Source organism: Heterodontus francisci, chromosome 17, assembly GCF_036365525.1.
Source record: "Heterodontus francisci isolate sHetFra1 chromosome 17, sHetFra1.hap1, whole genome shotgun sequence".
Lineage (NCBI taxonomy): Eukaryota > Metazoa > Chordata > Chondrichthyes > Heterodontiformes > Heterodontidae > Heterodontus > Heterodontus francisci.
This window is the reverse complement of record NC_090387.1, coordinates 67,007,145-67,021,290: the sequence shown is the minus strand read 5'-3', so window position 1 is coordinate 67,021,290 and position 14,146 is coordinate 67,007,145. Positions and strand designations below refer to the sequence as shown.

General features: G+C 42.2%; 1 protein-coding gene across 5 annotated transcripts in view; it reads left to right on the top strand.

Moving 5' to 3' along the window:
• fhod1 (formin homology 2 domain containing 1) overlaps positions 1–14,146 on the top strand; it is a 386,223-nt gene that overhangs the window by 315,023 nt on the left and 57,054 nt on the right. For 4 of the 5 annotated variants that reach the window (XM_068049567.1, XM_068049569.1, XM_068049571.1 and 1 more), the window contains 3 exons: positions 3,201–3,305; positions 5,365–5,472; positions 8,276–8,382. In XM_068049567.1, coding sequence (XP_067905668.1) covers positions 3,201–3,305; positions 5,365–5,472; positions 8,276–8,382 — 320 coding nt within the window. The remainder of the gene's footprint in view (positions 1–3,200; positions 3,306–5,364; positions 5,473–8,275; positions 8,383–14,146) is intronic. The other variant, XM_068049568.1, reaches the window with a different exon arrangement.

The following is a 14,146-nucleotide window of genomic DNA, read 5'->3' as shown; positions in this document are numbered from 1 at the left end:
TTGCTGCATTTCTACACAGGTGACTTCAGTATCTGAGGAGTTGTGAATGGTACTGAACATCATACAATCATCAGCGAACATCCCCACTTCTGACTTTATGATGGAGGGAAGATCATTGATGAAGCAGCTGAAGATGTTTGGGCCTAGGACACTACCCTGAGGAACTCCTGCAGCAATGTCCTTGGGAGAATGTTAATCTATGAGGTGTATTCATTGCAGAACTCGGGACAGTTTTCCTCCCCCAAGTAATCTCCTGTTCTCTCAGACCATCTCCTGCTTCCCCAGCTGAGATCAGCTACCTCAGTGCAGACTGAAAATCAAACCTGACACCTGCTGATCTCTATGGCTTTATGTTCTATCAGGTTGTAACTTTACTCTCGAGGCTGTTGCAGGAGCTCAGGGGAGATGTTTCTATCCATAGATTGGAATTTATCAAACGTGTTGACCAATTTTGTTGACAAAATGTTTTCTAAAGAGACAAATGAGGGTGCTCTCACATGCACATTGTACCAGGATGTGGGCCTGTGTTGTTGGAAGTGCAGAAATCTGCACGATTCTCTGCAAAGACTCTATCTGCTGTTCATCACAGGAGACTTCAGGTCATTCGGCAACTAGGGTATACATAGAAACAGAGAAAATAGGGGCAGGAGTAGACCATTCAGCCCTTTGAGCCTGCTCCGCCATTCATTATGATCATGGCTGATCATCCAACTCAGTAACCTGTTCCCGCTTTCGCCCCCTCTCCTTTGATCCCTTTAAACCCAAGAGCTACATCTAACTCCTTCTTGAAAACATACAATGTTTTGACCTCAACAGCTTTCTGTGGTAGCGAATTTCACAGGCTCACCACTCTCTGGTTGAAGAAATTTCTCCTCATCTCAGTCCTGAAAGGTTTACCCCGTATCCTTAGACTATGACCCCTGTTTCTGGACTCTCCCACCATCGGGAACATCCTTCTTGCATCTACCCTGTCAAGTTCTGTTAGAATTTTATAGGTTTCAATGAGATCCCCCCTCACTCTTCTGAACTCCAGCGAATATAATCCTAACCAACTCAATCTCTCCTCATACATGTCCTGCCATCCCAGGAATCAGTCTGGTAAACCTTTGCTGCACTCCCTCTATAGCAAGAACATCCTTCCTCAGATAAGGAGACCAAAACTGCACACAATATTCCATGTGTGGCCTCGCCAAGGCCCTGTATAATTGCAGCAAGACATCCCGGTACTCGAATCCTCTCGCTATGAAGGCCAACGTACCATTTGCCCTTTTTACCTCCTGTTGCACCTGCATGCTTACCTTCAGCGACACACACCCATACAGCATAAAAGGTAACTTTGGCATACACACATGTAGGAGAGATATGCGTGCTCTCCTTGGCTCCTTGTATCCATCTTAGGTATTGGATAGATACCAGCTCTTACTTCACCAAAATCACTTCTGAGGTGTCCACTAGCTATGATGTACAAATATACTGGGAAGCATTGCTATTAGTGCAAATTAATCTCTCTGATGACTGTTGAGGTGCAGGCAGTTTGTCAATAAAATCAAGTGATAGATGTACACCAACTAATGAGGCTTAGTGGTAGCATTCCACCTCTGAGTCAGTAGGTGCAGGGCTCAAACCATTCTGCAGACAGTCCTGGAGACCAGGGCTCCACTCTGAATTCTAGGTTAACATCAAGCTGGGATGCTCCTGTCTGCTTGATGTAGATAGCTCCCCCTCTTCAACGGTGACAGCCCGAAAGTCGCTCCCGCTATACAAAACTAACCAACTCACTAACTGGTTTAATGCTGGTTACAGCCGTGGAAGGGGTGATCACATTGTGGCCTGTCTGCCTGTTAATCATTCCACAATTTCACACTTAGGGAAGAGTGTGAAAACATGAAAATAACAACCAGCTACTGTCGGTTTGAAGTTCAAAATATTGCCGCCCCTCTCTTTTCATATTAAGAATTTTGTTGGATGGTAATGTGGGTCAAACAGGTAATCAGGATTGTAGTTGAGATTCAACCAAAAGTCTTCACGTGTGGCATAATTCATGGAGTCCTGTGATGTCCATTTCAGCAAGCGATTGTGCAACAGGTATACACCCAAGAGCCAGGAAACACCCACATTACATTCCCCATTCCGTAAAGTGACACATTGAATGGACCTTCTTGGCTGGTGTCTTCTCCACATCAGCTTTCAAAAATTCTTAACCATGCTCCATGCAGAAGCCCTGTGGAAAGGTTTTTTTTAAAAAAAAACTGATCTCTATGCAGTACCAGAGAGAACATCAAAGTAGTTAATCTGGAATAGATAATGAGTAGTGTTCTGAAGGAAGTTCTAGTTCATTAAACTAATGATCTTCATGGGCCAATTGGCCTTTTTCACGTTCAATAGATTATTTGTACGATGAGAAGATGAGCAAAATCTCAGATGGTGACTGACCACTGGTTTCTTTGAGATCTTTGGCAAAATAAAAATTGAAATGCTTTTAAAATCATCTCTCTCCTGGTCACAAGATTAAAATATTTTAAGATGGTCCCTGGGACAGTACTCTTGACATTATTGGTGAGGTTGGCAGCTTTTACCTTTCAAGCCTGTAAGGCTTATTCCAGAGCGGGGTGCACATGCTGCTCACAGAGAGCATTGGTTGGAAAATTGTGGGCTCAGTTTCCATTCATTACAGAAGGTCAGGCATCTCTGAGCTGTGATTTTCTGATGAGGCTTTTCTGTAAATGTCTCAATCTATGCTGGGAGCGCCCAACCACATAATCCACCCTTGTATCTCATCACTGTAATCCTTTGAAGACTAGATGCTCTTTTACCTACCTCCACACAAATTAACCTACCTCCACACAAATTAACCTACCTGCACACAAATTGTACAACAATTTCCTCTCTTGTGCCTTAAAATTTATTTTATTATTGCTGATATGAAAAGGACTCTTCTATGTAACTTCTGTACTACAATTCGGAAAATGAATTACAGCTGCATTTCTTAAAGTCTTCAGTCTACATGAAATGCAGATTCTTTGCATTACTAAAGAACATAAGTTACTCTGCCTCTCGTGCTTTTCATTGAGCTATTTAACAACTTAGTGGCTTGTTTAGCATGTAGTTTACATTAATATTGCATGACTTGTTTGGTGGATGTCTTTCTCCAGCTGCTCTTTGTTCAGATCTTTTTCTTACAGCTCTGGTCTTTTTGCTAGGGCTCCTTCTTACACCAGCTACTATGCAGCAACCTCTTTCACCTTTCCATCAAGACCTAAGCTTGCAAAGCAAGCATCAGATGAGAGCTCCCTAAACCCCTCCAGGTTTGTGTTACTTTTGTATTGTTGGGTAGAACATTTTCAAGATCTCATTTTCAGTGTGTTCAGGGTGTTCTATTACCTCCAGAAATGAGTTTTATATTCCAATTTCAGTATGTGTCAGTCACAGGCTGAAAGGTTGATTTTTTTTTGGCTGACAACGCAACGCAGTACGTGCACATACGCAAATGCAGCCTCATGCACTGAAATGTCACTGTATGCGATGTTTTTGGCAGCTCCAGTGGTAAAGATGGCGCTGCTGAATTTATCACAAAAACAAATGAAACCCAAATGCCCACAATGGCTGCGATCACGGCCTCCATCCAACCTCAACAGTACCCCACTCCCTCCTGCCATCGCGCTTCTCATCGCCACTGCCTCCTGTGCCTGTCTGCTTGCCGCTTGCTCCACGCCTCACCACTTCTCCGCACTCGGCCACTTGCTGCCCGCTCACAGTCTCCTTCCCCTCCCATACCTATCCATGCAGGGAAGAAAGGCGGCGATCGCAGGAGGGAGAGGGGAGCAGAAGTGAGAGGGAGCAGGGAAGCAGAGGGGTGGAAGTGGCGAGGCCAGGAGCGAGTGGCCCACAGGTAGGCAGGGGGGTGAAGCGGGGAGTGAGCGGCGAGCAGACGTTGCAGTACGCGATGACGTTTTCGTGCGCATGCACAAATTAGTCCTGACAAGCCGGGTGCTGACGTAGGCTGCACATGTGCAGCACCATACTGACAGCAAGAATCTGTTCTGCACATGTGCGAAGCTGGGAGCACTCTGATGACGTCGGCGCTGGGCTGCATTGTCAGGAGTCACTTTTAACTGCTGACTAGCACTCCTTGTGTATTTAGTTACAAAGCATTGTCTAAAGAGGAGAGGCTTGAGGTTTTTGCAGTATAAACCAGCAGCCAGTGGATAATGGACTGAATTTAGATTTTCCCCATCAAATGCCTTGGAATAGTTTGGTTACTTAATCTTCTTTAATGGTTTCAGTTTTGACAGCAGGTTGTTTCAACAGCTTCTCATTTCCTGTGGTTTTCCAGCAGCTAGAGACTTGATTCCCTCACTCCAGATGGTTCCATGCTCTAAGCTCTGTCTCCCTATCATCATATCTATCACTGTGCTCTGCTCCCTATCCAGAGAATGGCAGAGTGCTGATGCACATGAGAAGGTATTGTGCACTTAGCCTGTCTATATTCAACATGGCAGCTACACTGAGGAAATAAGAATGCTCTTCCTGTAGTAGAATTAGAAGAAAAATGCAACATTTATTAGATAGATTGGGAATTACATACCTCATTCTTTTGACAACCTCAATATGGGGAAATGGAATTACACCTGTCAGCAATCTTTGCAGAAATAGTCACTGAATGCAAAACGTTATTTTTCTTCGGCCAATTTTTTCAGTAGAACTGTTGACTTCAAAACTTTAGCCCTATAATCCTTTGTGAGATTAACACATTTGCTTGTCTGTAAGTTGATTTTCATGGCCTCCTTATTTTAGACATCTTTGTTAAATTGATTTTCTGAGGTGCTGATTAAAAGCATGCATTCTTAAAATGTGTATCTCTCCAAAGTGAAAAAAACTGTTAAGCATTGAATTGGTTTTTGTCATATTACTATATTAGTAGGTCATGTGTTACAGATAAATGATATATAATATCGCAAAATTCTGGTGTTTTAAGTTTTTCTTGAGTTTTTCTTTTCAACACATTAAAATACAATTATACTTGAGGTAGGCTTTCTGAAGCCTGTGTATAAATGTGCACTGGCATAAATAGAAATTGCCTCCCTGCACAAATGAAAAAAAGTTCCTCCGTGTTGTAATATCCCAGTGATTCAGAGGGTATCAGCCTGATACTGAAGGTTGGAGACTGACAGGGAGTTGTGAAATCTGCAGACACTGATGACATTGGGACGTTTTCTGGATCTGGCAGAACTGGAGAGATTACTGTGGGGCTTCTCTGTGAGATCTTTGGGACATCTTAATACATTTTGTTGTCTGTTTTTTTAAAAGAGCACTTGTTACAGTGTACCTGATTTAAAAAAAAATCTATCTTCTATCTGCCCACAGCCTTGCTCCCAAAAAAATATTTTCATCATTTAGTAAGCCAGATCTGCTGAGCACATCTTCAGAGGAGAAAACAATGAAAACAGGCCCTGGAGAAAGAAGTATTTTCAAGTAAGTTAGATCAGTGAAAGAGAATTTGGTTATTTGATTTTACATGAACGTTCATTTTGGCACAAGAATAGAAGTGAATATGTGGAGTCACGGTGGAACTTTAAATATTCACAATTCTATTATCTGCCGTTCTGATTACCTGGCTGAATTTTTACTGGATGAAACTTTATGTAAGATATTGTGCCATTGCACAGCTTTTATTTGTATTTTGTCTTTTTTTTTCTTGGTAGATAAAGCTGCAATAATGTTACATTTGTTATTTGTATTGTACTGGTCTTCATTTTGATACCCAGGGAACAGTTACACTATGTGTTTTGGACAAAAGTTCGAAGCTTAACAATTATCCAGCAAAATTCCATTAATCGTTGGAGGGAATCCTTCTCATTATGCAGGTCATTGAGGCTTCAGTTTACATCCATTCTACACTTTCATTTACTCAAACTTTGTTTGGTAACACCCCAGTGAAGCGCCTTGGGGCGTTTTACTCCATTAAAGGCGCTATATAAATGCAAGTAGTTGTTGTGAACTTTCTGATTGCACATAACCAATTATAAATTTCATATTTTAGTTTACCATTTTAGCTGCCAGTTCAGGTAATGTACATTCTTTTTCTCCATCTAAATGTAGTTCAAGCTTGAGTGTAGCTTTAAATGTTAACTTTAAGATCTGTTGTCATAATTATTCTGTTTGCAGTTTTAAAAGTTCTCAAAGAACCCTAAAACTAAACTCTTCACTGGCTTCTCTGTCCTTACTTTTGCCTTCAATTTATTGTATTTCATGCGAACCTTTCATTGCTATGAATCCACTATCTTTACAAACAAAACCATCATTTTCTTTTATCTTTTCTCCAGTTCCATTGACAACGCCAGGCAGCCTTGCAGAGTGGATGACTCATGATGGCTCCCATTTTGGGCAATAAAATTGACTTAAATAGTCCAAGCAATTTATAATGAGGCAATTATTTTCTTCTATAAAAAAGGAAACACTTTGAACAAAAAGTATCTAATTTCTCTCTGCAACTTCCCTTCACCTTTCAGCATTATGCAGTCAAAAAGCCTAGTGGCTTCACAAAATACCTCAGTATGTAAACTTACAGAAATTAAAATAAATATCAATCTTTATGTTCTGCAGTAACTAAATGATTAAAAATCTTTTCCACGATTAAAAGTAGAGCACAGTTGACATGTTTTGTAGTCTGGTGGATTGGTGGGTGAGGGAATTTAAGATAGAAGGAACAGGATGATTGAAGATCATGCCAGCAATAGTAAATCTGAGGGAGAGAGCCAGAAGGGAAGGGTGGAGGGAGTGGTGGTGACTAGAGAGATGATAGGTGAGCAGATCTAAGGACAGGCCAGGTTTAAGGAAGCAGAGTTATGGGTAAGTTGGAGTTTGCATAGAGCAGAGTTCAAGTAACCAGTGGGTTGAGCGTGGGGAGAAATCAAGTCTGGATTTTCATTGGTGGTGGGGTGAGATGGGGATGGAGGGAGGCGAAGTACAGTGGTGGAGTTGGTGGCCTTAGTGATTAGCCAAATGCAGAGCTGGAAACTCAATGCAGGGTTGAATAGGACACTGAATTTGTGCACTGTTGGGTTCAGCCTGAACAAATAGTTAGTCTCTTTTCTCCTTTAAGGTGCTCCTCAAAACATACCTCTGTGACCAAGCTTTTGGTCATCTGCCCGGTTATCTCCTTATGTGGTTTGGTGTAAAATTCTGTTTGTTAATGATCATCTTAAGGGTTTGGGATGTTTTACTACATTAAAGGCAGTATATAAATACAAGTTGTTGTTGTACTGAAATTGATCTTTTTCTCAGGGCTGAAAGAATTTCTGTTAGCGATAAACCAGTTCTGAGAAAGTATGAGTAAGTATTGGGTGTGGAATGGAAATTTTGACTGTGTGTGATCTGTGATCGATGGGCCGACTAGCCTCCTTCTGTGCCGCATATGACTCTATGACTCTACTGGGTTTTCTTTGTGATCTTTCTCTTCTGTACAGGTCCTGTGTTTTGGAGTCAGGTTTTATTATAGGCCTATACAAGCTTGAGGGTTGTTTGGGCATTTGAGCAACAAAGACTGTCTTATTGGTAGCTGGTCAAGTCCCCCTCAAAACTAGAGTTTGCTTGTGGTTTGTATCTAAATCCAGTAACAAAGGTCACTTTTGGACTTTTTTCCAAAAAAAAGCTTTGTTATAATTAAACCAAGTTCCAATTCACATTAAAAACTCAATCGCCAATTGTCCACCTTGAGTGAAATATTGTCAAACTGAATTTTAATTCCTGGTTATTTTTTTTTTTAAATAAACCATAGGGTTTTGAGAGAGCAGCCTGCTACCTGATACTTAGATGTGCTCAATTTTAAAAGTGACTGGCCTATAATAAGTAGAGAATCTTAATTTGGAATGGTGGTTGGCCGTGGTGCTGGGCAGGGATAGTGTGTTGCTGGTGATTATCTTATTTTTGGAAATTGGATGATATTTTCCTTCAATGAGATGAATTCTGAACTACACTTTGATCCAGATTGATTTTGGCTTTTCAGGGCTGTTTGCACCTGAGGTAATAAAATGGGGAAAATGCTTTAAAAAAAAAAATCAAGTATTGTTGCAAAGTGCTTTGGGATTTGAAATGTCCCAACAAAATATGCTTTACTGTGGGATATGATTGGTTTGTTTAACTGCATGTTTGGCATGGTGCGGTGTGGTGTGCTGTGGGATATCAGTTTGTTGGAACCTCAGTTGAGCCCAAATTGCCAAGATGGCTTTGGGATTGCTTGAAGTATAATGCTGTATCTTTGCTGTAACTCTTTCAGAAATCGCTTTTTAGAAAATCTTGTTGCTTCGCAAAGGGAGAGGGATTTGAGCAAGTCAAATTTACCCAGAGACATTGCCTCTATACCCACGGACAGACCCCCTGATGGTAAGTTGTTCCTTTTTGCTCATTTATAAGATACTTATGGATGAGGAGGGCCATTCAACCCATCATAATACATCCATCCAGAACAACTCTACACGTTCCCTATGGCTGCATCAATTTGTTTTTTAAATCGTCCCAGAGTTTATATCTCCATTTTCCTTGCTGTATTCTATCTGATAGACTTCTAGAATATCACCTCAACTGCCTTTTTTCCCCAAGATGAAAAGCCCAAGTCTCTCCAGTCTTTCCTCATCACTCAGATTATTGGCACCAGGAATTAGCCTCATGCACTGCCTCTGGTCATTGAATGCCTCCTTTGTATCTCAGTGACCAGAACTGGACACACTACTCAAGATGTAGTCTGACCAGAGCACTGCATAGTTTAGTCATAATTTCCATTGTCTTCTATTTTACTGTGTTTACTATGCAATTCAACATGTGGCTTTGTTAATTTGCTGTTCCTGCCTTGATTGGACATGTTAGGTCTACTATGACCTCTAGATTTCTCTTAGCTTCGTACTTAGCTATTTCATCTTCATTCATAAGGTTGCCCATTTTTTCCTTCCTTGATGCATGTTAAATTTCATCTGCCATTGCTCTTTCCAATTACATATGTTGTTTATCACATTCTATAGTTCCTGTGCAGGCTCCTTCAATTCCATTGCTCTTCCTAGTTTGGTATCATCTGCACATTCGTTCATTTGCATTGAGTTTCAGAATCCAAGTCACTGATGTAAATTAGAAACTGCAGTGGTCTCAACACTGAACCCTAAAGCATTTCACTCAATACTTCCCTCCACACACCCTGATATTATCCCTTTTACCAGTACCCATTGTTTTATACCCTTCAGCCAGTTTCTTTTCCATACATAAGTTTTGCCCTGAATCTCCACAGCTTTGGCGTTAATTAGTAATCTTTTTGTGTGAAACTTTATCAAATGCCTTTTGAAGTCTAAGTAGACAACATCATATAGTTTACCACAGTCCACTTGAGTTGCCACTTCCTCAAAGAAATGCAGAGGCTGATCAGGCAGAGTCTTCCCCATCTGAAACCATATTGACTAGCTGGTTGATCTTCTAATAATCCTGATAATTGAAGTAAGACCAATGGGTCTGTATCTGTTTTTTCATGTTTCTTATATATGAGGACCATCCATGTTAGCCTGATTCTAATCTACTGGTATTTATCCAGTGTCCTTTTGACTGTCTTATGATGATTTTCAATGACTTGATAATCTCTAGATTAGTTTCTCACAACACTCTGGAACAAATATCATTTAACTGTGCCAATTTATTTGTCTTACACCCTATCATTTTACCTCCGACTTCAACCTCATTTATAATCAAACTAATGGGTATATTTACTGTGGCAGACAAGGATGCAGGTTTTGGTTCAGTCTTCTGTGGAAACCTGTTGTGAATAATGAACTGAAGCTTTGGGAGAAAACTCCAATAATGGCAGATCCATGATTGGACCAACTGCATTAGAATGGGGCGGGGCCTACGTGCAAATGCACTGCACCATCCAGTACCCCAAATATAAATATTTAGCTTTGGGGGTGGAGGTTGGGTGGGCATGTGCCATTATGAGCATTTAGGTGACAGAATAAATTATACAGCCATCTGGACAAGTATGCTTTGTTGCTTATTAAAATTCCGTGGGAGAAAGTGATGCAGTTTGCAACATGCGCTGTACTCATCCACTGCAATGTGCTCTGATGTGGTAGACATTAAGTTGGCACTGGATATTTGTGGTATGGCCAGTTTCAAGTTTCACTTATGCAATCAAGGAAGGTGGCAGAGGAAGGTTAAGTGACTTATCACACCTTACACACCGTGATACTGAACTAAAATCTCAATATTGGCTGTCATGCACTCTGTGGTCAAGTAGCCTGCCACTGCTCCACCAGCTGGGCTCCCTGTGGAGTGTGTCCCCTCAGTTGAGGTGCTGAAGGGTGGACCAGTGCCCATCAAACCCATGCCCAGGTACAAAGTGACGGCAGGTTGCTGTCTGTTTTCTCTGCTCTCTCTGGAGTTCTGTAGAACTCTTTACCCCTCTCATGCCAGTATGCCACAGTTTGATGAGCACAAAAGTTCCAGCAAAATAAAAATATTGAAGAGTCAAATATCAATGGCATTTACATTGGTACAAATTAATTGAATCTTTTCTAAAGGAACTATCCACCACATGGAGCAGTTGAGGCGAATTGCATTGATGCATTTAAGGGGAGGCTGGATAAACACATGAGCCTGGATTTTACATTGCTGCCGCCGATAAACAATGTCGGTCTGAACGCACAGACTGCTCATCACAGAGCCACTACGCTATTAAACACGACGGCTCATTTAAATGGCTGAGGTGGACCGTCCCACCCCGATGATGTGGAATGGGCGGGCGGTCCATCCCTGGCAACGGCGTCCGGCGCCAGTTTGCTGGTGCCAATGCCATTTTTAAAGGGCTTTCAGCCCTTACATTTAATTTTAATTTTTAAAGGAATAGGCACTTTAGCTTTAATTTTAAAAATTAAATAAATGTTTCCATCCCCTCTCCCACCCACCCCTAATATCCATTTAGTTCATCCCTTGCCCTCTCACCTCCCCAAAATACTTACCTTATGTACTTAACCATCCCCCCCCCACCACAAGCAGAATAGTTTTACCTGCTCCCCCCTCACCACCAGTGTCCTGCATTGGATCTCCAAACGGAGATCCGAAGGCGCGGTAGTGCTGGCTGTCACCACCGATATGACAACGGAACAAACGGTGGGAGCAGGTTAGTATTTCATTCATGGATTTGCAATTTTGATTATGTTAATGTTGGGGCTGCCACGACAATAAGGGGCTGGGCCTTCCCAGTGTTGAGGCCTATGATGGGCCTCTCCCGGAGGCATTTTCCAGCACGCCCTCCAACCCCCCTCCCCCCACCCCGCTACGACCTCCGACATGAGGGGGCCTGTAAAATCCAGCCCAAGAGGGAGAAAGGAATAGAAGGATATGTTGTTGGAATGAGATGAAGTAGGGTGAGAGGAGGCTCATGTGGAATATAAACACCAACATGGACCAGTTGGACCAAATGGCCTGTTTCTGCACTGTAAATACTATGTCACCACTATTAATCATGTCACTGATTAACATGTCACTGGGCGGCACAGTGGCGCAGTGGTTAGCACCGCAGCCTCACAGCTCCAGGGACCCGGGTTCGATTCTGGGTACTGCCTGTGTGGAGTTTGCAAGTTCTCCCTGTGTCTGTGTGGGTTTTCTCCGGGTGCTCCGGTTTCCTCCCACAAGCCAAAAAGACATGCAGGTTGATAGGTAACTTGGCCATTATAAATTGTCACTAGTATAGGTAGGTGGTAGGGAAATATAGGGACAGGTGGGGATGTTTGGTAGAAATATGGGATAAGTGTAGGATTAGTATAAATGGGTGGTTGATGGTCGGCACAGACTCGGTGGGCCGAAGGGCCTGTTTCAGTGCTGTATCTCTAATCTAATCTAATCTGAAGTCAGGAGCAGGTTTCATTCTGCAGCAGTAATTATTCTGTATTCTTTCCATCATCATATATTATTTTAACTTATTTTACTTAAACATTCAACTTTAACTTTGACTAAGTTTTCGAAGCTTTGCTTTGTTTGCTCCATCCTCCTATTTCAGATCAAACTGGGATACACAAGTGTCTAATTGCTAGAAACCTGTTCAAAGTCTAAATTGTTTTCCGCACCTATCAGAAGCCTATCATAGCTAACCGCATCATGAAGTTTTTAAGCTGTTACTTGGGATCCTCAAATCCTTGGAATGCCTGACAGGATAATTTAACAGCAGCACAGGGGTGTGAGCATTGTCACATTAGGCCTCATCAGCAACGATCAATGGGTTTGTAAAAAAAAACTGTTCATCAATCTTAGCTGATCATGGATGGCATTACCTTTTTTACTGAATGTCTTTATTGTCATATAAATAAAACCCTCTGCCAAATGAGGTTGATTTCAAAGTGTGGTGTCATAGAGAGAAAGATGGCACACTTTCTGCTTCCATGGATGCTCTTACTCCTCCTCTGTGTTAAGTATATTTGAGTTCAATTATGCCACTGCCTTGTGCTTTGTAAGTTATTCTGCTGCTTTTCACAGAATCTTATCTTATTTAGAAAAAGATTTGTGAGCCAAAATCTTGAAGAATGTTACATACAGAATAAATCCATTGGACAACAAGCCAGATGATATTCTAACCATTAGTAAGCATCAGGCAGAACATAATTCATTCTTCAGCTCCTTCATAAAACGACTTTTTTCATGTGCCAAGCTGCTGTCAGAAGTATGCATCAGATTAACAAACCTAAGCTAGGCATAGTGAAAAACAGTGAAAGTAGAAGCGTTAATAATGAGAATAAGTAATGTTTCAAAGTTGAATTTCACTGTGACACATCACATGATTCAGATCATGTGTTCGGGGCTTTTTTGAGTCAACTTCTAACATTAACTGCAACAGTCATTGTTTTCTGAGCTTCTTACCCTTGCTACTCCTAACCACCAAATGCATCATTCTGTATGCTCTTCCTCCTCCCTAAATCCTCAATTAGTTGAAATTCTGACTGGTTTCTAAACTGTGGAGCTCCCTATCTCCCTCAGCCTTCCCTTCTTCCTGCAACCTGTAGACTTATAGAAGCTAATGTGGCTGTTACCTAAATGCTACTCCTTGATTTTATTTTCTTTCCTACACCTTTCAAACTCTATGTCCTGCAGTCCATTTTTCAATTTAAGAAAAAAAAATGGAGGGGGCTAAATTGGATTGCTCCCAAAATGGGTGCAGGGATCACAATGCATGATTAATCTGCGCCCATTTACTGCGATGTAGATAGCACACCAACTTCACGCTGCCTCCTCATTTCAATCATTTCAGCGCCCAGCCAGCGCAAACTGGGCTGTTGATTGGCTGGACGCATCAGCAGGTGACCAATATATTGACTGGTTAGCACCACTTGAAGCTAGCTCCCTACTGCTTAAAGCTAGCCTGCACCTCTTACAGGGGAGGTGCATTGCTGCTGGAGCACATGCTGGTAGTTGTGCAGGAAGTGAATCTAACCAGGTAAACAGTGAAGAATGACACAACTTGGCAGAGAGAGCGGGCTCCAAGTGCTTTCTAACACTGCACTGGAGGCCATGGTGGAGGAACTGGAAAGGAGTAGGGATGTCCTGTATCTGCAAGAGGCTCTCTAGGCTCACGTGCAGAAGGCAGAGGGGGCAGATAGCCATGGAGGTTAACCCCAGGAGTCAAGCCCTGAGGAGTGCCGCAAGAAATTCAATGACCTCACATGAGTGGTCAAAGTCAGTGGATGCATCTTCAAATGCCACATTCTACCAAATGCACCACTAGCCTCAGAGACTGTTCCATTCACCACAGCCCCATCCTTGCAACAATCTCTATCAATCAGGACACATAGCTGACATTTATGTGCTTCATTGCACCCTCACACACTTAGCATTGCTGCAAGCCTCATACCCATACCCACGGATTGCACACATTGCCAGCTGTTCATCCATGGCAGTCACATCACCCACACAACACTCACTGACTTACTTGTCCTGCAAGAGAGAGGAAAGGTGGTGCTAAACCAGAGGCAGCAGCAGGTAACTGGAGCAGGACAGGCACACCTGCATCTTCTAATTCCCATGGGGGGGACGGATTGCCATTACTGGGATGGTGTTTGCTGAGGCCGTGGCAAGCAGTAGGATTGAAACCATTGAACATGATGGTATCCTCATACATAATCGT